Source organism: Aphelocoma coerulescens, chromosome 17, assembly GCF_041296385.1.
Source record: "Aphelocoma coerulescens isolate FSJ_1873_10779 chromosome 17, UR_Acoe_1.0, whole genome shotgun sequence".
In the NCBI taxonomy this organism is placed as follows: domain Eukaryota; kingdom Metazoa; phylum Chordata; class Aves; order Passeriformes; family Corvidae; genus Aphelocoma; species Aphelocoma coerulescens.
This window is the reverse complement of record NC_091030.1, coordinates 6,860,486-6,885,574: the sequence shown is the minus strand read 5'-3', so window position 1 is coordinate 6,885,574 and position 25,089 is coordinate 6,860,486. Positions and strand designations below refer to the sequence as shown.

Here is a 25,089-nt window from a genome sequence, read left to right as displayed (position 1 = left end):
TGGTTTCCCCTGACCCCCAGCTCAATAATGTGATGTGAGGCAGGGGCAATGCTGTTCGAAACTGGATCAGCTCAAACCATGAAAAATTTGGTGGTGCCTTTTGTGGGTTTAAATTGAAAGTTGAAACTTGCAAAACATCAACCCTTAAAAATGGGAAAAGTGGGGTGTGCTAAACCCCTGTGAGCCAGGTTTTACAAGGGATAAAGCTGCTGAATCCTCACAGTGAGGTCCAAAAGTAATTTAAATCTCTTCCCCTCTCCCCTTGCTCCCAATTTCCCCATCCCAGTTGTTGGGAGATGCATCAGCTGAGAAGGAAAGTTGGAAAGTGACACTAATAAGGAGGGCTCAGACGCACTAAGAGTATTAAAAGGTTAGGTCATGGTGTGTTCTATTAAATAGAATATTAATTGAATTCTTGACATCTGAGGTGAACTGTGACATGCTCATGGGATAAATATTGCATTTAACAGAGCATCATGACCTAAAGCTGTAAATACTATAGAGCATCAATGCCAATCCTTCACAATAGATCTTAGCCCCAGTCCTCAGGGTACGAATGCTCCCTTGGAGCTTTGGAAGCTTGAGCTTAAAACCAGCTTCACATTTCTTGTTTCTGGCCTCAGTTAAGTCTGAAATTGCTTCTTCCATCTCAAGGCTACAGTTTGTCTCAGACCTTTGGCTACAGACTTAATATAAAGCTACAACTGGACGTTTCAAATGCCCCGTGCTACACGGTTCAAGAAAGGTTGAAAGAAAATTTCTCCATTTCCACCCCCACACCATAAAGAAGATTAAAACATTACAAAGACCAATTAAAAATAGGGAATCTCACAGCAACATTTTCATTAACCCTCCCTGGTTCTTCTTTCTGTCTCATTAGTCATCATAGGGAGAGGAAGGATCATTTTAATTAGCAGCATTGTAAAGCTTTATTTAAGGCAACTGCCCCTCCTGCTGCTCTCTGGATTACCCTGATGGCTTATAAATACAATACCAAATCATTACCAGCCAAAAACAACACCACGGAAGGGTTTGGAAGAAAGAAGATCCACTATGGTCAATGTTTAGGGCTCTTTAACAATGTCCTTTCTCCTTATTCAGGCATAATTCAAGCGTAATATTGGGCTTTACAAAACAACTCAATATCCTCTTACAGCAAAGTCCTTTCTAGTTGAGGATACCATGTGTTCAACTCTCTTCCCCTTTGTTTTCAGGGCAGGGAAAGCACAGAACCACATCTGATAGGATAGACATGGTAGATACAATCACAGGTTTTTCAGCATCCCAATTTAGAATTACTCGTTAAATTCCAAAATTAAAGGGACTGTGGGATGCTGACAGCCTTTCAGGAGGGGGTGAGTAAGGAGATCCCAGCTGGGGGAGGCTGGGGAAGCAGTTTAGAAAAGAGGATTTTGAGAGTTTAGGAGGAAAACAAAGCAAGAGCCCACACTTCATGGAAAGGAAATTGCTTTTTCCCATTATCACTTGCTGAATTTAAAGTTTTTTTGTAGAAATTAGCCTGATGGGTCTGTTCTGTTAAGAAATCCTCGGCCAGCATTTCCAGACAGCAGTTTCCACAGCTGGGAGTGCAGTCCAGAGTGCATGTCCATGCAGAAGAGCTCGTTTGCTCTCCCTGACACCCATGAAGGTGTGAGTGACCCCACTGCAGTGCCCAGGTTTATTTTCAAACAAGTTGGAGTCACTGCATTGCAATCAGGGATTTGATGCAACCCAAGATCTCTCACACATGAAAACATCACATTTCTCAAGATGTAAGCTGCACAAAATGTCCTCCTCCACAGCTCTGTTAGGGTTATTAGGATCCTATTAGGTTTATTAGGATTCACCATTTAGATCCATGGCCTACTTTCTCTGACCTGAATATTAAACTGTGGTTTGTTCAGTACACCTGGGTCCTGCAACCTCTAATTGTTCATCACTGTCCAGCCAAGGCAGCTCAGTCTTTCCCTTGAAACAACCTATTAGCTACACGTGGGAGTTTCGGTGGAGTTCCTATGTTGGGATCACAGTCAGGATTTGATTTTTCAAAGTCAGAGCATCACACAGCTGAAGTCAGCTGGAAGATTGAGGTACCTTCTTTGCTGTGGGTGCCACGTTGCATTAAGGTGTATTAACCACCAAATTCTTCCACTTTATTGCTTGACATGAAAAAAAGAAAATCAGACCAGATGACAAAAACCTCTTAACACTGAAGTGTGAAAGCACAAAGTGCAGTTCATCTCCCCCTGAAAACAACCTCGCCCTGACTTCAGCTGAGCACTGAGCACAATGCAGAGATAATACTGGATTCTTCAAAAACCATCTCTATTCCTTCAGAAAGGTGTAAAAATTATTCTGAGTGCTTGATGTTACCTATGTGAACTATTTTAAGTAATAACAAAAAGGGAGACAATAATGATGTATCACTGAATGATTAATGCCTTGCTATATAGAGTTTATTTTGTATTAAGTTCTGTATCTGTGGAAGTTTACAGGGAGAGGTGATATCTTTTATGGAAGTAACTGCTACATGTCAGACGGTCACAAATGTAAAATATTTCCACTTAAAACAAAAGGAGGGGGGGAACACCAAAGTTCCAGTTTGGGACTGACCAGAAGCTCTGCCCCCATCTCTGCTCAGCCAGGCTGAGCACATCCCAGTCCTGAGCTCCTGTCACCAAAGGCTCATCATCCAACCTGGGGGAGCCCTACAGAGGCCAGAGCACTGCCAGGAGAACTGCAGCTTCAAGGGATCTCAGTCTCCAGAGATCACAGATGCTAAACTCACTTAAAACCAGACAGTGAAAAATAGTCAGAGTAGCAGCGATTGTAAAAGTTTATATAGGAGTTGCTTTGTTTGCTATTTATAGCTGCACTGTATTTTTCTTGTAATACATTTTTAATGACTTATAAGGCCTAGTTATTTATTCTCCTGAAGCCAAATACTTTCTCTACCCTGATAATGCAAGCAAGTGAGCTTTGCACAGAGGAGCTCTGTGGGAATGGCTGGATCTGCTCCATGGGAATGGCTGGATCTGCTCCCTGCACTGGCCCCAGGCTGGGGGGACCCTGCCCAGCCCTGGGGAGCCCCACAGCACCCAAGGCACTGCTGCACCCCAAGCACGCAGCTCCCCACTGCCTCTCTGCACAGGGACTGCCTGTGGAGAGCCCTCCCTGGGCCAGAATATTTTCAAATTGCTGATTATTCTATCTGTACACAAGGGAGTCTGTTTTTATGGTTATTTCACTTCACATTTCTTAATTCAAAATTAACTTTACTTTAAAAACAACCCCCAAACTTGCAGTGCCACATAGGCAGTGGCCCCTTCCATCTGGGTGTTGAAAAGTTGAGTAGTATGAACAACAGACCAAAAAAAGCAGAAGATGGGACACTTTGAAATGGCAGCTTTTAGCAGAAAATATAATTAATCTGCAAAACCAGCATCCATCCCTAAGCACAAATGCTGATTGCCTCATGATGATTCTAACCAGAACGGTATTAACTCTACTGTTCTTTCTAAATTGTTATATACCCAATATTTTCTTCTGACTCTTCTTCATATTAGATTAATAACTATGTAATCACTTCATTAGTTTATTTAGATTATGTTATTTTAGGAAATTATTGTTTAGATCAGCCTTGTCCTTCCCATCTCTCCGTGCCTTCCCAGAATTAAGTAATATCTGAGGAAACCAATTAATTGCAACTCGACCGCTGTAATGGGGTCTGCTCTGCAGTGTGGCAATGTCTAATGGAGTTTTAATTTCCCCATGGTGAGTCAACATTTGCTTAAAGAGAGAAAACTCTTAGAGCAAAACACTGCCTGAAGCACACACAGCTTCTTCCAAGTCTGGGGGCTGAACATCTTGGGGCTGCTGCTACTTTTGTTGGGGGTAAAATTCAGAGGGCCATGGCTGGGGCACCAAAGAGCATCAATTCCCACCAGGGGCTGAGGTTTCCTGTGGACTTGTAGGATATGGACGACATTCAGCCCAATCCTACAAGGCTCTCACACTGCACCTCCCAGCCTTGCAGGGTCGTGGGGGCTAAAATGAATTTGTTACCCAGTGAAGCTTTGACAGCCCTTTTTAATGCATGGCCTTCCTCAGGCAATATTTATTTAACTGTCCTGGGTCCTCAATTTGCAGTGGCACCGGCAAGTCCTGGTCACAGAGCAGAAGCCCATTGTGGTGGGGGGCTGCCAGACACAAAACCTTATCCCCAGGGAACCTGCTGTGAGACACATGGGACAGCAGAATTTACAATGAGATTTTTCCATTAATTGGCTTGTTCAGAGTATTTAGTACTGCCAGAAGTTACATTTGGGATTCTGGGTGGAGGCAAAGCACCCAGAGCCCTTTGAAATGTCCCTGGATCCTTCCTTGCTCAGGCCCTGAGCCCCTTCCCAAACCTCCAATGCTGTTGACTGAGGACTGTTTTGCTTGGCAAATGCTGACAAACTTCTAAAGTCAGTCTGGTCTGCCTTCCCCAGTTATTTGACAGCCTAAAAGGTTTGAAACAAAGCTACATTATGATACAACCAAATTCAGCAGCATCTGATTAACAAAAAGGAGGCCACAGCTACCTGACAGCAGCCAGTGGTTATTTTTTATTTCTAAAACAAACTGATGGCCTCAAACATTCATATATGTATTTATTTTCTTTTTGTTTAAATGTCTCATTTCCTGGTTTGTTTTTCTTCTGCATCATGCAGGGAAATAAAGTTTTGCAATTCTTCTTCTCATAATAAGTCTGTCCAAAAATGATGTTGCTCGTTGTGTTGAAAGATGGTTTCATTTTCTACTCAAAATTGGTATGAAAAATTTGCCTTGCCAAATGAACATTGTATACTGAACTTGTCAAATCCTCTCTCCTGACACAAATAAAAGATAACATTGGGTGGCAGCATGTAAAACAGCACTGACAAGACAGCTAGGATGGAAGCAAAGAAATGCATATTTTTCTCTTTCTCTCTTCCAGAGCAGGGAATGGGAATGATCCAGGTGAGCGAATGCTGGCGTGTTACAACCAAAAATACATCATCTAAAGACTTAACAAGCCATTTCGAGGCAGCTTCTGAGATGAACATAAGCGATTCCATTTCTGATTAGCAAAATCATGACAAAAGCATCAACTTTTTTCCAAGCAGCCAGGAAAGCTGCTGAGTAGGAAGAGTGGCTGGGTAAAAGGGGTATTCAGTTAAAAGTCACAACTCTGCTGTGCAGGCTGTGAGGACTATTCCTAGCACTGCAGAAAATTATTCCTAGTATATTTAAAAATAAATAAGGTAATGATAACACTTTCATTAGATCTGCAGTCTCACCATGCAAGTGAATTGTTTTTTCCTATTAAAATTGTTGATTGAAGGCTGTTAGCTATTTATCAGCCCCAAAATTACATTTCTTCTCTCCTAGGGGTTGCCTCTTAAAAATCACAACAACTGCATAGTTAGTAACAAGAAAAGACTCCTAAAACTGCAGTTTTGGGGTGGGGGGGGCAAGAATACAAGCATGAAACACAGATTGCACCTTCAAATCCCCAATGGCATCACGCTTCTTTGTTCTGCTAAGAAAAATTAACCTCAATCTCGGCTCAAGGTCCCCCGATTGATTATCATAGTCATTTAAATACTGTAATCTCATTTTCAGCATCAGGGAAAGGGAGCGAAAAGAAGAAAAAGAGAAAGAGGTGGGGAAGCGAGGGGGAGAGAAAGAGAAAACAGAATAAATTATCTGACAAAAGGAAAAAAGGCCCTTTCTGCTTACGGCGCCTATTTCAGATCCTTCCACTTGATTGGAAAAGTTGATGAAGTTTAAATGAAGCAGAATTAGAGGCTCAGGCTTCTGAGTATTGACAGGGGCCCATGGAAGAATGTGCAATTCAATAGGCCTGATTTCTGTGGAAAGCAGGGGAAAGGCCTAAATGGTATAATCTTCAATCAAATCTAACATCGACACTGACAAGGCAGGGTAATGAGATAGGCCAGATCAGGCATGTTGGTTAAAGAAATTAATCCCTCTCGCTGCACCAAGAGTTCAGCTTTGATGCCTATTGTACAGAGCCCCGTCCCAGCCTATCTAAATGCTAACTAACTGCAAGTGTGATCTGGGACTGTGCTTTTCATCGCTGGGGCTAAGCTGATAACAATTTTAGCTCCCTGATTACGGTGGCAGAGGTAGGACAGCGGTGCTGGCACCGGGAGCGGGAGCAGAGCAGGGCGAGGGATGACGGATGCAGCCACCCCCGTGCAGGGAAAGTTGCATTTCTGGTTGTTTTAAGGCTTTAACACATTGTAATATGTGGTAATTAATGGAGTTACAGTCCTGACCAGCCCACTGGAATCCCCTCGGAGCCACTGGAGGGGCTGGGCAGCGCAGGAGGGTGATGGAGAGAGCAAATGTGAAGGGATGTTGGGAAGTTGAAAAGCAGCAAACAAAGGGGTTCTTCTACCTGGGTGAGCAGCCCAAAGCTCCTGGTTAAAAGCAGCATTATTTTTCAGACTGGTTTGCTCTTTAAGAAGCAATACAAGGTTCACTGTATTTGCTTTGCTGATTTTTATCCCCCCAGCCTGGGAGTTAGACTATTATTTTTAATCAGGTTTCACTTGCAAGATTTTTAGGCACAAACCTTGTGCTGGTTTGCTTAAACAAATCAAACTAGAGATATTTCCCTTGATATTGAAGTTTTCTTAAAGGCTGTTGTTGGAAATCTAGTAGTAGGTCCCACTTGCATTTATCTTCGCTACTTCAAATAAATGTGAGTAGGAAAGTCAGTGTAATTTATCTTATAAAGTACAAATGGTTAAAAAAGAAAACATTCTCAGAAATGCAGGTTCTGTCTAATCTGTACAATGTGAGCAGCCAAGCAAGAACAAAACAATCCCTGCAAGATGAGAAAGGCTTCTCAAATTCAATAATTAGGCATAAGAGCATCTCTAAGAATTTGCATGGAAAGCAATCTGCCCTTGGGGAAAGTGTGGCTAAAATCTCCCAAAAATCAGGAACTGAAAATGCTGGTCTCTGCGACTGCCGACGTGTTCTCTTTGCTCTGCATTCTGCTAGGCTGCACTCAAAAAGAGGGGAATGATTGTAGGAAAGGTTTAAAAATAAAGAGCTTGTCACCTTCTCCTTGGGCAGCTGCCCACTGGTTACCTGCCCAACAACCTCCTGTCCAGCAATATCCTCTCTGAGCCCTCACCAGCTTTTCCTCTCTGCTCAGGGCACTTTCTGGTGCCTCTTCCAGAGAAGGAGAATATTTATTGGTGTTGGAGTGGGAAGCTGAGGATGGAAAGAGGGCACAGATATTGCCATGCTCTTATAAGTTTTAGCTGGGTCTCCAGTGCTGTTCTCAGCCTGCTGGGCTCAGTGTCCCTGGAGAAGGGTTGGTGGGTTAAGGGCACATTAGTGGGATTTGGGATATCCCTGACTTTCTGTCTGGTGTCTCCAGTTGAATTAGTCTGAAAATCATCTCTTGGTTTAGTGTGGTTTGAGGGCAGCTCTAAAAACGGGTGGTGGCTCTCCCCCAAAGTTTCTTAAATCTTTCTGAGAATTAGGTTCATCATAAAAATTTATAGCCTGTGGCAGCTCTGGATGCACTGTGTATGTATGGATCTATTTGTGACCCTTTTCATTTTAGTTTTTTCCCTATCCTGGCCACCACCTCTCATCCTTTGGCTTAATTTTTGTTTTTACAGCCCCACCAAGTCAGGCAAGAGGCTGTACAGATATTCTCTGCTTTGACAACGCTGCTATTAGGGTCATAATGCAACAATTTGGTCTAACCATTATTATTGTGCTGGCTGACTTCAATAATGCACTTTTAAATCAAAGAGCCTTTGAAGCTCTATTTCCATTGTATTAGGCAAATAAACATAGAAGATTTTCACAAACATAAAAGGCATTCACCTTGTAATGTTTCTGGGCTTATTAGTCTCACCAATTTGCATTGTTTTGTTCACATAAAGGATCAAAATGCCCTTTTGCTTGATTTTACATCCTGCCTGTGGATCTTGGGAGTGAGCAGCTCCCATGGCCCAGTGCTGCTGGGGCTGTCCCTCTGCCTGCTGAGTCACAGCTGGCACTTTGGAGCCTGTGTTCCAACAACCAGGAGTAAAAACCCACTACTTTCATTCATGCAGAATGTTTACTTGCCTCTTGGAAGTACCTTATTTATTTTAGCAGTGCCTGTGCAAAATATGGGAGGGCACTAAAGCTCATAAGGAGTTTAATTTTTAGTGTACCAAATAATTCATTTAAAATCTTAAATGAGTTCATGCTGAGAAGAAAACCCTTAGAAGTCAGAGCATTGGAAGGAAAGCTCAGAACCAAACCTAATGATTATTTGACTAACCAGCCCTTCATTAGTTTATTTCTCTAATGAATTATTGAGGTACTGTGTAGACATTTCAGAATACATTTTTAAAAGCACAACACTGGTCTTAGATTGCAAAAATATAATAGTACTTGTGATACAATAATAATAGTAATAAGCACACAAAATGCAGCATAAACACTAATTAAACCTCAGTGTCCCCAAGCAGCAAGCACAGAAGGCAGGATGCTCAGCACATGCAGTGAGTTGAGGTAAAGAGTATAATTAACACCAAATAAGACAACCTTGTTTCAAATACAGCTCCTGATAGTTGTGGCTACTTTGCTCTGTGTTACAGGGGAGAGACAGACAAACTAAAATCTGCTCTCTGAGGAAGTTTCCAATAGATGGATTGATCCCCAACAGCTGTGAGCAGGTTAGGGGTGGGAACAGAGTTATTTAAATCATCATAGCTAACACCTGGGGCAAGGTATCCAAATCCTCTGGAAGCTGCCTCACAGGGTTGTGATCAGCAGTTTGCAGCATGGGGGGGTTCTTGGTTCATGTGAAAGCAGCTGTGAGATCCTGGCTGTGGCTGAACCCCCAGATCCCTTGAGGGGAACAGAGACAAGGGGACCTGACAGCCCTACTTGGGCTGTGTGGGTGCTCCATGGAAAGGGAATGATTGTGCTCCTGTCAGTCCCATTCCTCACCAGTGCTGAGTTCACCTTGACTCCTCAGCAGGCTGGTGCCAGAAGAGATAAAGAAGATGAGTGGATTTGGAGAGAATGTTAAAAAAAACCCCAAACCACCCAGGAAGCTGAGGGCTAAAGGCTCAAACATGAAGCACAGCATTCAGGTGTAAAAGCCCTGTTGCAGCCACAGTCCAGGTCTATTAATAAGCTTCAGAGTGATGGAAAACCTGCCTTTTCAGTAATTCCTGTTCCAAGAGATGTTTGTGATGATGCAGTTTAGAGCTCAAAGTTGTAATACTCTTTTTCACACCATGCACTTGTCCATCTTTGTCTCTTGCTTAATTACAGCTTTTTCTTTTCTTTGTTCACAATGTGACACCATTCTAGTTTGACAAAATTCCCCTCCTTGTAGTGTCCATCCTATGGATCATTCCAGAAACCAAAATTATTTTGCAACAATTCTCAGCAGTGCCTTGCTCTGTGACAATCAGACAGCTCAGAAATACTTCATGATGAGCTTCAAGAGGCAGGAAAGGAAAAAGGAAAACGTGATGGGTGATTTCTGCCTTTACTTGGTACCCACGTGGGGAATGGAGTCCCTTGGTCACCTGGCTGGTGCCCTGCTGTCAGCTGCTCTCCCTGGGCATGGAGCAGGCTCCTGCACGAGCCCAGGGAAAGTTCTGTGTGTCCCCTTCGCCCGCCAAAAAGGGCAGTTCACTGTCCCTGGCCTGGCTAATCCTTCCTTTGCTGGGAATTCCAAAGCCAAGGCTATCAGTGTGCCAGTTCCTGTGGTTTTGTGAGCTGTTAGGATCATATATTTTTCTTCTGGAGATTGTAGCTGCTGGAATTTTATTGCCTGAATCCTGTAGCTGCTGTTCAATCTCATTTGGAATAAAAGAAAAAATTCCAGCCCTTGGGCCTGTAGAGGAAATCTTAGGAAAATGAACCCTAAATGCCCTGGCATTCAGACCAATAAAGACAGCCTGGCATCAGTTGTCATGTAAATAACAAGCTTGTAAAACAAATACTGCACATTCCAGTGGTTCTGTTTGTTAAATCTGCTTCTCCTGCAGTCTGGACTGGGACCTGGTGCCAGCCTTTCCTGGCCAGCAGAGCACCAGCACCATCCTCCTCCTCTTCCTCCTCAGAACTGCCAGTTTGGAAACAACTTTTCAATGCTGGGAGCAGCAGTAGGGGCTCTGAAAGTGAGCCAGATGCTTCTCATCTCTGAGGGCTTTTCGTGGAGAGCAGTTCCCTGTCCTCTGCATGTCCCCTGGCTCCACCTGAACAGGTAAGTGGATGCTTTGGCACATGGATCTGGATTTCCCATTTACCTTCACACACCAGGGAAGGCAAATCCAACTCCTTGCTGGTGACAGTGACTTTGTCAGCGATACGTTGAACTTAACTGTACCATACTATCCAGAAAATATTACTATGAATGTAACCAAGGTGCCATGGGTGACTATTTCTGAAGTTTGTGTTGAGCATGCCAGGGGTTAAATGTGGTAAACTCATATTTCCTGCCCAGAGCTGGTTTATTTTTGTAACACAGAAGTTTTCAGTAAGTTTGTACTGGAAAAGTGCTTGGCTAAGGCTTTTACTGGTGAAAACAGACCAAAAGTGCTTTGCTCAGATTTTTACTGGCATCAGTAGATGAAATGCTTTCCTCAGTTTTATCCTGCAAGCAAATAAATATTGATAACTAAATTAACTCCTTGCTTAATTAAAACACATCATACACTCTAGCAGAAAAACAGAGCATTCATCCCTAGAAATCTTTTTGTGAGAGGATGACAGTTTAAATCTGCCACAGCCAGTGTGTGTGGACACGTCCTGGTGGGAGGCTGGGGCTGGGCAGAGCTGAGGCAGGAGGCCTAGCCAGAAACACAGTCTGGGCAGGGGTCTTGTTTGGGTATCTAGAAGATATAAAAGAGAACTGAAAGAGAAAGCAGGGAGTCCTGTTGTTTGCTGCTGTAAAGTAGGGGGTCTGTCACACTTGGACCACGGTTTTGGGGTCTGAGTGCTATTTGGAGGAAGATCAGGGACTGAGTGTCCCATCCATCTCTACTGGGCCTCAGGTTGTTGTGTATTTGCTGACCAGAGAACCTCACTGGCAGCTGTTGGAGCTGTGTGCTCCTCGTGCCCTCCCTCGGCTGCCAGCAGCGCTTGTCCAAGCTGCAATGGTCTCCAAACCTTTTGTCCTTTTCTTCTAAACTACCTTTGTGTCCTTCAGTTTCAGGTGGCACTGCACAGCATGAGGGTTGGGACCTGCTGGCCATTCTCTTCAGAATGCCTGGTCCCCAGGGCTGCCCTGGGGAGGAAGAGATTCCAGGCTGCAGCTGGAGGCAGGAGGAGGAGGAATGGCAGAGGGCCGATGCTGTAAGTGTGTCACCACTGGTGCGTGCAGTGCCAGCGTTTATCCAGTGAACTGCCACCCCACCCTGTCACCTCCTGGTGCTGAATTCACCCTGGTCAATTCAGTACTCCCTGAGGCAGCTGGCAGGGGGGCAGCAGTTTGCTGCACAAAGTTTGCAGCAGAACCGACCATGAAGTGCAATTACTGCTGGTTCCAAGGGTAAAAGCATCCCTGTTAACACCCCACTTACTCCATGCTCAAGGATTGCATCAGGTGGATGCAGATCTCCTTACATCCCTACCAGCAGACACCCCCCCTGCAAGGAAGCCCTGAGAGAACAGAAATTGTTCAGAATGCTGAAATTTAACTTTTTTTTTTTCCCCAAAAAACTTGCTCAAATTTTAGTTTCACCAGATTGCAGAAATCCAGATTGTGTCTTATTAAAACATCCCAGGATTTTAAATTGCTCAGCATTCCTACTGCCAGGATGCTCTGCAACAGTTATCCTTCCCATCAAACTTAGGGGACGCAGGGAAAAGAAAGAAAGTAGAAATTGTGGATTTGAAAAAGTGAAGCCACTTCGGAGTTCTGATGCAAAACCTGCTTTTTTTTCTTTGCCCGACAAAATATCCCGATAGATTTTTAGAGTTTCATAAGAAAACAAAAAAAGGTATTCAATATTGCAAAGTCTCAAATTTCCAAGGATATTCCAAATTCCAAAATGTTACGGCCAACTTCCACGCCTGGCGGTGCAGGGGTGCGATCACTGAGGGAGCTGAAAAGCCGAACTCCGGCTGGAAAGCCGCGGTTTAAGCGCCATCGGCGGGGAAACAAGGCTTGGGAGCAGGAGCGGCTGCCCTGGCAGGGAAAGGGCAAAGAGCAGCCGGTCCAAGCGCTCGGTGCCGGCTGCGGGAGCTGCGCCCGCGGGGAGGGCTCGGGCTCGGGGCTCGTTCCCGGCGGGGAGCGCTGGCTCGGGCACGAAGCCGTTCTGAGAGTGCCATCCAGGGGACGAGAGCCGCACTTCAGCTGCTGCTCGGCGAGCGGGGGGCCGGCGGAGGCGGGGGTTAAAGCGTGACTCGCTGGGGGTGTGGGTGTCGAGGAGGAGGAACCAAAGGAAGCGAGGTGCTTAAAACTTCCCGAGCCACACCCCGAGCTCAGCCGGTGCACAGGGCAGGGGTACGAGTGGGATTAACAAGGTGAGAAGTGCCAGGAGTTTGTGAAGGGACCAGAACCTCCACAGCAATCCTAATTACAGAACCACAGAATGAGTTAGGGTGGAAAAGACTTCCAAGATCATCGAGTCCAACCTGTGACTGATCCCCACCTTGTCACCCAGACGAGAGCACTGAGTGCCACGTCCAGGCGTTCCTTGGACTCCTTCAGGAATGCTTCCTTCCACCACCTCCCTGGGCAGCCCCTTCCAATGCTGGTGGTAATTTAGGTGGATACAGTTTGTGTGACCCCCGCCCCGGGACCCCTCTGCTGTGTCTGGGATGGAGAGCAGCCCCAGTGACACCTCGGTCCCTGTCCCCAAGAACTTCCCAAACCGTGAGACTATGGAAACTTGGGAAAACGCCCGATCCTCGGAGGGAGAACCCATCCTCCTCTGTGCCCATCACCGGCTGGGGACCGCCGCGTGTTTAAAACACGACCACGCTTGTGAAGGAGCAGCGGGGAAACACGATTTCCTTGTCATATAAATCATTGGGGGAAAAAACTGGTTTTAACCGCTTTAGCGGGAAACTTCTCCGCTGTGCAGCTGCCCGCAGGGACTGTGACCCCCCAGCCCCCCGGGGTCCTGTTGGCGGTGGGACGGGGGGTGGCCGTGCCGGGGCAGGGCTCGGGGGGCGGAGGGAACGGGGGTCGCGGGGCTGACCTTGAGGATGAGCGGGTTGCGCAGCATGCTGAGCCGGACCACCCCCAGCCGCTCGTTCTCCGTGCCCGGGCCTGCCTCGGCCAAAGTCATCGGCCGCCGCCGGGGCCCCGCTCTGCCGCCCGCCATGGCACCGGGGGGCCGGTCCCGGTGCGGGGCTCTCTCGGCAGTCCCGGTCCCAGTCCTGGTCGTGGTGCTGGGGGAGGTGTCGGCGGTCCCGGTGCCGGTTCCGGGGCTCTCTTGGCGGTCCCGGTGCCGGTTCCGGGGCTCTCTTGGCGGTCCCGGTGCCGGTTCCGGGGATCTCTTGGCGGTCCCGGTTCCAGTCCCGGTCCCGGTGCCGGGGTTCTCGCACCCAACTCGTGGCGCGCGCGGCGGCATCCGTCTCCAGGCAACGGGCGGTGCGCCGCTCTGATGGGTCCGGCTGGGGTCGCTTCCGCCGGGGGAACGGATAGTCCGGCGGCGGGGCGTGGGGGACCGGCGGCGCGGGCGGACACCGCGTGGAGGTAGCGGGAGGCCCGGCGGGGCCGGGGAGCGGGTCCCGGAGGGGCCGCGGGTGCCCCTCAGCCCGGGGCTGCCGAGAGCTCTGTGCGTGTGCTGGGAGTCTCCTTTGGTAGCCCCAGGGCGGCGGAGGGGAGCGGCGGGGCCCGAGCCGGCCGCACGCCCGTTCTTAGCCGGGGTTTATCCGTGTCTGGCCTTGTGGTTTGAGCTCCACAGAGCCTTCGGGGCCGCTCGTTCCCCTCGGTGGTGAGGAGGGGATGCCCGGTACCGGCCGGTGCTGCGAACTGCTCTGGGGATGTGAAATTCAAGGGCGCGTGTTTCAAACGTGCCGGGGGTGTTGCGCGGTGTGTCGTATGTGCTGGCTGTGGAAAATGTGCTAAAAATGCTTCCTGCCTGCTCTGTGTGGCTGTATTCCGCAGGAATTGGCCTCTGCCGGACAGACCCGGCAGGGCTGAGCTCGGCTTGGGCTCGAGCAGAGCCTGTCAGAAATCTCTAATTAGAGAATTTTGGGTTTAGTGTTGATTAGTCTCATATTTCTCAGTTGCTTTTAGCTTGTTGCTGTTTCAGTGCTGAAAGCTGAGTTGAACACAACAGTCTGACGCTGCTTAATTATTCAAAATCAAAGTTAGTAATTATTAAATTTATTAAAGTGTGTCTTTTGTTGTTGCAGGAAGGTACCTTGAAGGCTGAGGGCAGCTGTGATGCACATCTGGTTGACAAAAAAAGCATCAGTTTTTCCTAGGCACTTTACAAAACTAGCTGGATTTAAAAGTAAGCATCTAAGATAAAATTGAGTTTTTAATTTTGAAGGTTTTGGGTGGGTTTTGTGCTTTTTGTTGGGTTTTGAGGGGGGGTGTTTTGGCTTTTTTTTTTTACTGTGTGTAACAGTGTATAAATTACAACGCTTCAATAAAACTCCTCTCTTTTATTTAAGGGAAAAAAAATGAAAGGCAAAGCTCGTGCAGATGACTTTCAAGTCCAGGATTTTGTCAAGAAGAAGAAAAAGAAGAAGAGGAAACACAATGAGTACAACAAACACGAAGATGCTGAAGTTGCAGAGGCTCCAGAGCTCAGCTGCACTTCCCCACTGCTGTTTGAAGATGCAGCAGCACAGCATGGGGAGGGCAGGAAAAAGAAAAAAAAGCGGAAAGGAAAGGGTGAGAAGCAGCAGGCTTTGATAGATAATTACTGTGTGAGACTGGAACATGAGATGAGCAATGGGACTGGAGCAGCTGCTTCCCCCAAGAAGAAGAAGAAGCGGAAGGGTAACGGGAGCACTGATGAGCACAGCGATGTCACCTGTGTCCCTGTGAACCAGTACAGCACCCAGGACTGCCAGCAGGATGCTGCTGATTATGTTTATTTTAAAAAAGCTAAGAAGAAAAAGAAAGAAAAGCTGCCTGAAGCGGATGAGGTGTGTGAGCAGCCTCCCTCGGAGGAACACAGCAAGGGCCACAAAGAGAAATCCAAAAAGAAGAAGAAGAAGAAGAGGAGAGAGGGCAGTGCCCAGGATGTGCAGAAAGACACAGATGGAGCAGCTGAGCAGTCACTGCTGTCATCCTCAGAGCAGAGCAGGGGGCACAGGGGGTGCCCTTCACCTGCAGGCGAGGATGGGGACTGTGATGCTGCTTCTGCCATCAGTGAGGTCTCCATGGAGGTCCCTGCTGATTTTTCTACACCCAGTAAAGCAGCTAAAAAGACTCCAGCGCATGCTAAAAAGGCCAAAAAAGGCAGCACTGTTGTCATGGAAGAAAGCTCTTCAGAGTGTAACATGGTGTAAGTTTAGGTTTTGTTTGTGGGGTTTTTTTTCCTTCCTTCACTCCCCAGATAAGTTCCTTTCAGGTTATTTGGGTCCCAGATTTTTCATCATTCTGTTTTGTATGTGTTTTAAAGAAAAACTTTCAGCTTGTACAGCATATTGAGGCATTAGAGATCTACTTTAAATGCTCAGCTTTCTTGTGGAGATACAATAACAATTTTTAGGAATGCACCACCATCGCCTTCAGTGTAGGCTCTTTTCTCCTCTTTAAAACTGTAGGTGTAGAAATAATTTACGTGCAAACAATTCACATTTTAAAAAAAGAAAAGTGGGGGGAAAAGAAAGGGATTTCGTTTTTTAAACTTGATATTTATAGGGAACATGTGCATTTTAACCAAGCAGCTAGTAAGGTCAGGTAAACAATTTAATGTTCTGTGCAAATAAATGCTCATGTAAGTAGTTCTTGATGCCTTTACAGTGTCTAGAACACAAAACAGGAGCACTAGTAAGAGACAGATGGAAAAAATCTGAGTGCCAGTGGTAGCAAGAGACATTATTTCTTCAGTATCCCCATGGGTGAGAGTTCTTTGGATTTTCAGAACTTCAGAAAGCTCCTTCATTATTGTAAGTATAGAAATTTGGTACTAAATTACCATTATTCGATTATGTTAAAAGGTTGGAAATGCAAGGCAGTGGATGTGTGAAGTATTTTTTGTTCTGTAATGTTTTGTTCTGTGGTTTGACACTGCTTAAAATGTCAGGCACCCACGAAATCCCTTCACTCACTCTCCTCTGCTATAGTTGGGCAGAGGAGGGGGAAAAAAAACTAAGAGCTCGTGAGTTAAGGACTGAGAAAAAACACTTTAAGGGCAAAACAGGTTCAAATTTAAAGGTATAAAGTAAATTTATTATTTTAGAGGAGGATGATGAGGAGTAAAAAAAGCCTTTAAAACACCTTTTTCCCCCAGCCCCTCCCTCCTTCCCACTGACAGTGCAGGGAGACAGGGCATGGGGTTTGGTCAGTTTGTCACCCGAGATCTTCTGTTTGCTCAGGGGGAGGAGTCTTTTCTCTGCTGTGCTCTGGAGTCCCTCCCACGGGAGACAGTTCTCTGTGAATGTCTCCAGCGTGGTTCTCATTTCCCAAGCAGCAGTTCTGCCAAATCTGCTGTGATGTGAGTCCCTCCCACGGACAAACAGTCTTCCCAAAACTCTTGTGGCATGGGTCACTCATCCATGGGGTGCAGGCTTTTAAATCCTAGGCTGCTCTAGTTTGGAAGCAGGGGCCCTCTTTCTCTCTATTTGGGTTTCCCACTGGATTACAGCTTTCTCTGGCATCCACCTGCTCCAGCATGAGCACTTTTCCCACGGGCTGTGAATGGATCTCTGCATCCCCCATGGACTTCATGGATTACAGGGGGACAGTTTGTTTCACCACGGCCTGCAGAGGAATCTCAGCTCTGACATTTGGAGCACCTCCTCCCCCTCTTTCTTTCCACTGACCTTGGTGCCACCATGTTGTTTTCCCTCACATGTCCTCACTTCCTCCTCTTTCTCTGACTAGAAGAAAAACTGCTGTTCATAGGCACCATTGCCAACAAATTCCACCAATTCCAGGATTCTTGCAGCATCCTGCAGCTCTGAGGGGTTGATTTCCCCTCGGTTCTGCATCAGGGAATCACTCACCATGTTTTCACCACAGGCTTGGCGGGCCCACCACTGCGTGGGCAGCAGTGGCTGCCGTGGCACTGATGTTATTTATCGCCTCTCCTCACGTGGGGCACCAGGAAAGAGAAGCCACCACTGCCACCCCTGCCCTTCTGCCTGTGGTGTGGCCTGGATAGAGGCAGGCAGGCAGAGCTCGCCACAGGCCACACCGAGATGGTGGTGGCCACAGCAGCACATTGCCACAGGCCACACCGAGATAGTGGTGGCCACAGCAGCACATTGCCACAGGCCACACCGAGATGGTGGTGGCCACAGCAGCACATTGCCACGGGCCACACCGAGATGGTGGTGGCCACAGCAGCACATTGCCACAGGCCACACCGAGATGGTGGTGGCCACAGCAGCACATTGCCACGGGCCACACCGAGATGGTGGTGGCCACAGCAGCACATTGCCACGGGCCACACCGAGATGGTGGTGGCCACAGCAGCACATTGCCACGGGCCACACCGAGATGGTGGTGGCCACAGCAGCACATTGCCACGGGCCACACCGAGATGGTGGTGGCCACAGCAGCACATTGCCACGGGCTGGCCAGAATGCCCCGGTGGCAGCAGCCCACTGCCCCTGGAAAAAACTGCACGTGTGCTGTTTGATTTCCTTCTTAAATGTGGCATCACAGAGAGTTACCAACCTCTCTAACTGGGCCAGCAGCGTGTCCATCTTCAGAGCCAGCAGGGATTGGCTCTGTCAGACATAGTGGAAGCTTCCAGCAGCTTCTCACAGAATTTCTGTGGCCTTCCCCCGCTACCAAAAAATCAGGCTGTGCCAAATTAACCCAGTAATTAATTAATGTGTTCATTCTTTTAAGGGTAGAGGTATTAAAAAAGTCTTTGGTTTGGAGTTCTAGCGGTGTATTTTATTTTGTGCCTTTTTTTATATCAGGACACCAAAACCCTCGGCATCAAATAAAAAGAAGAAGCAGGAGAAGCAGAACAGTTCCTTTGCTGAATTGGCAGCCTCTGATGAGGCCAGTCTGGATGGTGAAGAAGGCCTGGACTCTGTCATGTCTTCAGTCATTGATTTGGAAACTGCAAGACAAGAACTGGAAGAGTTTATTCCTCATGTGAAGAATATATCAGACAGTTCAATCAAGAAGATGGCTGGAAGAGACCTAATGAGATTTAAGGAGTTTAAAAAACAGGGTGAGCTTTCTGAAATCCTGTTGCAGTGAGGAAGGACTGTGCAGCTGTGCTAATGTTTTGACAGAGGGAAAAGTTTCTTGTGTCATGTCTGTTGCACCCACAGAGTCTGGTTCACTTCATTCCATTGACGTATTTTCAGTTTCTTTGTTCCTAGCATCTGCTTCCACATTGGCAAATTTCAGTCCACACTTGTGTGTAGATTGCTCATTTCCAGCTGGTTTTGTCTCTTTCAGTTTTCTTTTTATCCCTTAGAATTTGCTGATCTTTTCTTATACCCAAGTTAAAACCTGAGATGTGCAAGAGATGGTACTTGAGGTTTGACTTGTTTTTCTTAACCTTTCTATATTTTAGGTATCGCTGTCAAGTTTGGCAGATTTACCCAGAAGGAAAATAAACAAATCCAGAAAAACATTGAGGAGTTCTTATCACTTACTGGAATAGACAGTGCTGAAAAACTTCTGTTTACCTCGAGATATCCAGAAGATAAAGACACCATCCATCGCCTGAAAACAGAACATCATTTCTGTGAAAAAATTTGTGAGTATTTAAATTTATTCTCAGACAGCTGAATGTTGTATTCTACAACCTGGTGATATCGTGGCATATTTTGTAAAAGAATTTTTATTGAAAAGCACTGATGTTGCTAAATTTGGTAAAAAAAAGGAGCTGCTGAGATGGTGTAGTTGATAATCTGCACAGTCCACTGTTCTTGCTATCTGGTCTCAAGTAGGAAGAGTTTAGAGATAAAATGTGGTCAAGACCAGTAAAGACTTTCAGACTTGCATTTGGGCTTTATGGCTTTAAGTGCATTATTTGCTAAACTATAATTAAGGTTATTAACGGCAGCTGTGATTGATTAAGTCCTGTCTGAAATTGTCACCCGTTCCTAGATCACATAAATAGGTGGCAAGTTCAGGACTGAGGGGGGATGGAAGAAATTGAGCCATGTCAGTTTTCCAAGACATGGGGATCTTCTCAGTGCACCAGGAGCTTTATTCTGTGTGTTTGGTGTCATCATCTTAGGCAAGGCAGAGTAAAGGGCAGCCTGTCATGGATTGGGATATTGGGATCAAACTATAGATTTGTTCCTATGTGATTATTTCAGACACACAATCCTTCCCTCTGCATCATCACGTTTTCCTGATGTTGGCTTTCATTCCAGTCTGGGAAGATTTGGCAGAAAGTCTCATCAGTGCTCTGTGACTTGCAGTCACCTCTCCTGGGCACTGCTGACCAAGGTGGTTGTGTGTTCCCAGGGATTGGTCTCTGTGGATCTTCCCTTCAGGAGAGATCTTCACTTGGTTTTTGCTGGATGCCCCACTGCCTGCTTTTCCCAGTTGAAACAGTCTGTAAGCAGAAGCCCAGTGTCTCCTCAGCCTCCTGCCTGGTGGCTGTCTCATGTCTCTCTTTTAATGGGAGTATTCAGTATGCCAGTTAAATTTTAATTACACCTGGCTCAAATGCACAGCCATCCATGCAGTTTGTAGCTAGTGAGCAGCAAGAGTGAGTGGAAAGAATCTGTTGTTGACAGCACGGTCATGAAAATGTGTGGTGTTGGGTTTTGGGGTTTGTTTCATTTTGGCCTCACCCCTGTGAGAAATGTCTGTTAAAAATGATCCTTTACCTTCCAGCTGAGGGCATACCCCGACCCTGGAGGCTGATATATTACCGAGCAAGGAAGATGTTTGACCCAAATAATTATAAAGGAAGGTAAGGGAATACTTTAAAAGTGTTTCTGAATGTTAATATCAGTCTGTGTTGATTATTTGTAAATTAAAAGTGGATACAAATGAAGATCATCTCTCCCATTTGTGCCAGTTATTGTGACTTAATTGATAGTTCATTTTCCCTTATTGATTCCTCTGTTCTAAAATGTGACTTGAAGTGATAGTGATGATTAACATTGACCACCTGGAGGGGATCGAGCTCTTTAAGAGATTGAAATGGTTTGAATTTACAGCTGAAGCTGTGCCTGTTTCCTCAATCAGGTATACTAAGGAAGAAAAAGAAAAATTAAAGAAGTATCAAGCTCTGCATGGCAATGATTGGAAGAAGATTTCTGAGCTGATGTCCCGTTCTAACCTCTCAGTTGCTATGAAATTCTCTGAAATCAAGTCAGGTATGTAATTTTAAGAAGAACAATTAATTTTGTCTACTCTTAGTTGAACTCTATGTTGTAGGTACCCTAAAGATGAAGAAAAAGTCCTTCAAGTATGGGGTTTAAAATGAATTAATTAATTTGTAGTGGTGGTCCTCTTCTTCAGACCACTGATTGCATTGTCATGTAGAAGGGATAAGAAAGATTTCTGAAAGAAAAGAGAAAAGAAGTGGAACAAATGCAGCTGTTTATTAAACAGAGCTGACATCTAAATAAGATGATTTCACAGAGAGGGCAGAAGGAATTTGGCAGCCAGGTTTAAAAAGATAATAACTGGGGATCAGTCTGTTCTTTAGTGTTTAGGCTGAACTCTCAAGTCTGGTATGCAGAAGGGTTTTTAGGAGGTGTGTTAAGAAGTTGGTCCTATAAATAAAGAACATGCAGAGTGAATCGTTTGCTCTTTTTCCTTTTCTTCCCTAATCATTTATGATAAATTATGCCTTAACCTGGTGGTTTTTCAATTTTAGCTATTAATTATGGTCCTTGGACGAAGGAAGAGACCCAGAAGTTAATGAATGCAGTGAAGGAGGTGATGAGGAGGAAACTGGAAACAGAAAATCCAAGTTCTCTTTCCTCCCTGGAACAATCAAACGCGGATCCCTGGATTGAACGTGAGAAGCTGTACCAGCAACTGCCATGGACTGAGATTGAAACCAAAGTGGGAAGTCGATATTGGAGACAGTGCAAACAGAAGTGGTGAGGGCTTGGACTAAACTGAGATAGTAAAATGTGTTCTGGGGAGTATTTATTCTGTAAAACCTGTGGTTTTTATCATGATCATTTGGTAGGACAGGTAAGACACTGTAGAGTACAGAAGAGGCACTGCAGATGTGTCTGAGACAAGTAACTCTTTGCTAGCTGGGGCAAGTTTTCTTCTTGCTGTGATAGCAAAGCCTGATTTCTGCCTGATGTGCTGAGGCTGGAGCAGCAGAGTTGACTTACAGGATGAACCCTGGGCATTATGTGACTAACACCAGCAGTATTATTTAGGTAAAAACAGATGATCAAGACTCTTATGCCAGCTGTTTAACACCAAACCAGCTGCTTCAGAAACTTTCACATAATGTTGTGTAGTTACCTGCAAGAAATGTATCATTTTAAGAAACTTTCCCAACTGACAGGAATAGCAGCTTGTTTGTAGGATATTTTAGGGGAAGCCCTCCCAGCCCAGGCCTAGGCTCTGGCCAAGCCTTGGCCCCTGCTGGCTGGGAAGTGTGCCATCAGATCCAGGTGTTTCCATGCTAAAAATATAATCAAGTCACTTTGACTTGCTGATTTGGGCCTATAAAAGCTGGACCCACGTTCAGGTGAATTTGGAGACCTCACCTACAGGTGGAAACACTGTAGGATTTCCCAGTTGCTGGGAGGGGTTCTCCAGGTCCTGGCTGTGAAATGGGGCACCCCAGTGACTGAGGATCTGGGTGATGGTAAAATATTTAGGCAGTTGGTGATGTATCTGTCTCAATCACTATCCTTTCTCTCATATAGTAAAGAATAGGTGTATTACCTTGCTTACTTTTGCTTGTTGCTAAAGCCAGGTGTGTACTTCTATTGAATGTATAATTTTACTGTTGTAAATTGCCTTAATAGCAAAACAAGACCATTCTTTGTATTGGTGTCTGTGTCCTTTAAATCCCCCCTGTCACTTGGCAGAACATTGCCTCTCTGTGACACAGCAGCATCTTGATGCTTGGGATTTCTTGAAATGACAGAGACCTGTTTTTGTGTGTTTTCAAAGGAATTCAATTTTGACAAGCAAATTGACCAAAGGGCAGCAGTTATATAGAGGGAGCAATGGATTACAGGCCAAGATCAACCTTATTAAAAGGTACAGTTCTGAGCACTGGGATGTTTTTGTATCTCTCACTGTCTGAGCTGTGTTTGTAAAAGTTTGCAGGGTGAAAACAGCCTGCTTGCAGCTTGATACATGTTTTGCAATCATTCTTTCTCTGGACAAAATGTCCTGTAATTTCTGACTGGGGGAGCTGGGAGCACGGAATTATGGCTTGAGTTCTGCCTGCAAACTGCTTCTGTCTTACATTCACAGGTTGTATGAAACAAAAGCAGAGGATGCCAGTGAAGTAAACTGGGATGAACTCAGTAATGCTATTGGGTAAACCTTCTTTCCCTCTTTTTATGGATACAAAGGGTACTGAAAGCAGATGAATCAAAATTCTGATACCTTTACAGCGATAGGAAGTGTTTAGTTTGGAAACATTACAGTTGCATATCCTGGCATAGCACTGAGCAGGAAGCCAGGCCTGCAAGATCTGAAACCCTTAACATTCCAAGTAGTGGAGTGTTGTGTATCTGTGCTTCCAGGTGTTAATCAACTACTGGGAAAAATTATGACTTGATAGTATGAGATAATTATTATTTGAATTCCATCCTTTCTCCCTAAAGCTAAGATAGGGTTTGGCTGGCATCACCCTCAGGAATGGGTCACTCAGTAACAATTAAGCTTTATGATAGTTCCCTGCACCACTAATTCTTTTAACTCTTCTCTTTGCAGAGATGTCCCTAGAGCCTATGTTCAAGCAAAGTTTTATAGGCTGAAAGTGTCCTCTGTCCCTTTATGGAAAAGAAAGACCTTTTCTGGTCAGTATGCCAGCTGTTTGTATATACTCCTTAAGGCTTCAGGTTGAATTTCAGAGGGTGCATATTCTAGTTCAATTTTTTCCTAGTTCGCTTTCTCCTAATTGGCTAAAATCTTCAGCTTTATACTTCATTTACTAAATGTCTTTTTTATAACTTTCAATGCCCTATTCTTTTTAATACCTTGGCTTGAAAAGTTTTATGACTGTGCATTTTAATTTCTCTTTGCATGTTTGTGTTGTGTCTGATCTCCCTGCACAGCCACTGTGATCACCACAGAGCAGTACAGAGATTTTGTGCATTTAACACTGACAACCTGATTTCTGTCTGTGAGATGCTGTTCCTCTACACATCCAATTAAAACTACCTTTTTTTTTCCCCCCCCCATAGAAATTATTGACTATCTGTATGAAAAGAAGCTCCCAGAACTTGAAGAAATGTTAAGAAAAAAGGAGAGGAAGCACTGTAGTTTTGACAATTCAGCACCTAGTCAGCAGCAGAAGGCTTTCAGACTCAGTGACATCTTTGACTCCAGTGAAGAGAGTGATTAACTGACTTCCTAAAAGCAAATCCTAATTTGCATATTTAACTGCAAATGGGTCTGGTTGAAAGTGGGTGCAGCCCACCACCTGCAGGTACCCAGGCTGTTGAGTAATGGGAAAAGTCAGGATAGGCACTTCTGATTGTCTTGTTTCATATTGAAGACTGAGTTAAACAGAGTTTTTGTGCCACCTTTTATTATTTTAATGTATCTCTGGTTTTATAAGTTTTCATTTAAGCATGCAAGTTGCTTTCTCAATGTCTCAAAATACTTTTTTTCTGTGGAGTTGAAAGCTGCTGTTTTCCCTTTATGAATTAACTTGGTTTTCAGAACTTTATTTTTTTAAAATTATTTAAAATTCATGGGATTGGAAAAAGGCTTTCAGTTTGCTTTTACATCTCTAATAACCAAGTCTTAAGACATCTGTGTTGATGAAAACAGCACAACTTTTCAGTTGGTTTTTTTTTTTAAACAGGTATCTTAGTCTTAAAAGCAACTGATTTTATTTTTGATGCAGACTTACACTTTTCTCAGCCCTTCTAGAAAAAAAAGGACTTTTGTCCATTACTATTCATCATTTCATGCTAACCAAAATAAATAATTTAAAATGTTTTTATTAATATTTGGAATATAGAGACAAAACAGTGTGTATATATATATACATATATTTTTATTGTGCCAAGGAGAATTTCTGCATTTTAATAAGAAAATTAAGCAGCAAGATGGAGGTTGTACACGTTTTGTATGATATTTTTAACTCTCTGCCTGAAATGATTATTTGTAGAACGACTGAATGAATGTAAAAAACCCCAAAAATACCTTACTGTGTAAAGTCTTTGTAGGGCTTGTTTATATTTCCCATATGCTGAATTAGACAGTAATGCAAGAAAACTCAGTCCCTGCTTTTTGAGGGTCATTTTGATAAGTGAGAACTTCCCTCTTCAATTCTAATAATCATCATTGAAAATCTAGAACTTTGAATCAGCTTGAAATAAAGGCCTTGTTGGAGGGTCTGGAAGGTGACTTACAGCAAGGGATTTTTAAAGGGGAACTTTCCACATTTAACTATGTCTGGCTTTAGTCTCTCTGAAGATAGAAAGCAGTGGGATTTTTGTGAGACAGGCAGGACCTCCCCTCTAATCAGCCACTGCTTTGAGGGTAAAGTTTTCCAGCCAAGAGATGAAATGGGATGGGGGGAAGGAAACATACACCATTTCCAGTTAAGTCTTTGATTTGTGTTGCTTCACGGGTTTGAAGGTTAAAAGCTGAAAAGCTTGAATTTCTGAATCTAAACAGTTCGTGTTTTTCAAGGGGTTTGTTCCTGGAAAATGGAGATGCTCTGAATTGTCTGCAGGCAAGAGCACCAACACCTGGTTGTAGAGTTTGTAGAGTAGATCTTGAAGAAATAAAGTTCTACCTCCACGATGAGA

The 25,089-nt window shown here is 44.9% G+C and overlaps 2 protein-coding genes across 3 annotated transcripts in view; one reads left to right on the top strand and one right to left on the bottom strand.

Annotated features, from left to right (window-relative positions):
* CFAP77 (cilia and flagella associated protein 77) overlaps positions 1-13,367 on the bottom strand; it is a 57,067-nt gene extending 43,700 nt beyond the window's left edge. The window contains exon 1 of the mRNA XM_069031743.1: positions 13,242-13,367. Within this exon, the coding sequence (XP_068887844.1) occupies positions 13,242-13,367 (126 nt within the window). The remainder of the gene's footprint in view (positions 1-13,241) is intronic.
* A 339-nt stretch (positions 13,368-13,706) lies between these two features.
* TTF1 (transcription termination factor 1) lies at positions 13,707-25,089 on the top strand. 2 transcript variants are annotated; one of them, XM_069031742.1, is made up of 12 exons: positions 13,707-13,741; positions 14,407-14,507; positions 14,671-15,512; positions 18,106-18,365; positions 18,717-18,902; positions 19,997-20,075; positions 20,354-20,484; positions 20,991-21,219; positions 22,262-22,351; positions 22,571-22,636; positions 23,036-23,121; positions 23,509-25,089. In XM_069031742.1, exons 3-12 carry the CDS (start codon positions 14,680-14,682, stop codon positions 23,667-23,669), a joined length of 2,121 nt encoding a protein of 706 aa, XP_068887843.1. In that variant the 5' UTR covers positions 13,707-13,741; positions 14,407-14,507; positions 14,671-14,679; the 3' UTR covers positions 23,670-25,089. The 2 variants fall into 2 exon arrangements, with proteins under 2 accessions (XP_068887843.1, XP_068887842.1); XM_069031741.1 differs by lacking the exon at positions 13,707-13,741 and adding an exon at positions 13,748-13,823.

Coding starts and splice junctions, on each gene's coding strand:
- TTF1 (XM_069031742.1), top strand. CDS start 14,680: ATGAAAGGCAAAGCTCGTGCAGATGACTTTCAAGTCCAGGATTTTGTC. Junction 15,513..18,105: donor TCTTCAGAGTGTAACATGGT/GTAAGTTTAGGT, acceptor TTTTTATATCAG/GACACCAAAACCCTCGGCAT. Junction 18,366..18,716: donor TAAGGAGTTTAAAAAACAGG/GTGAGCTTTCTG, acceptor TCTATATTTTAG/GTATCGCTGTCAAGTTTGGC.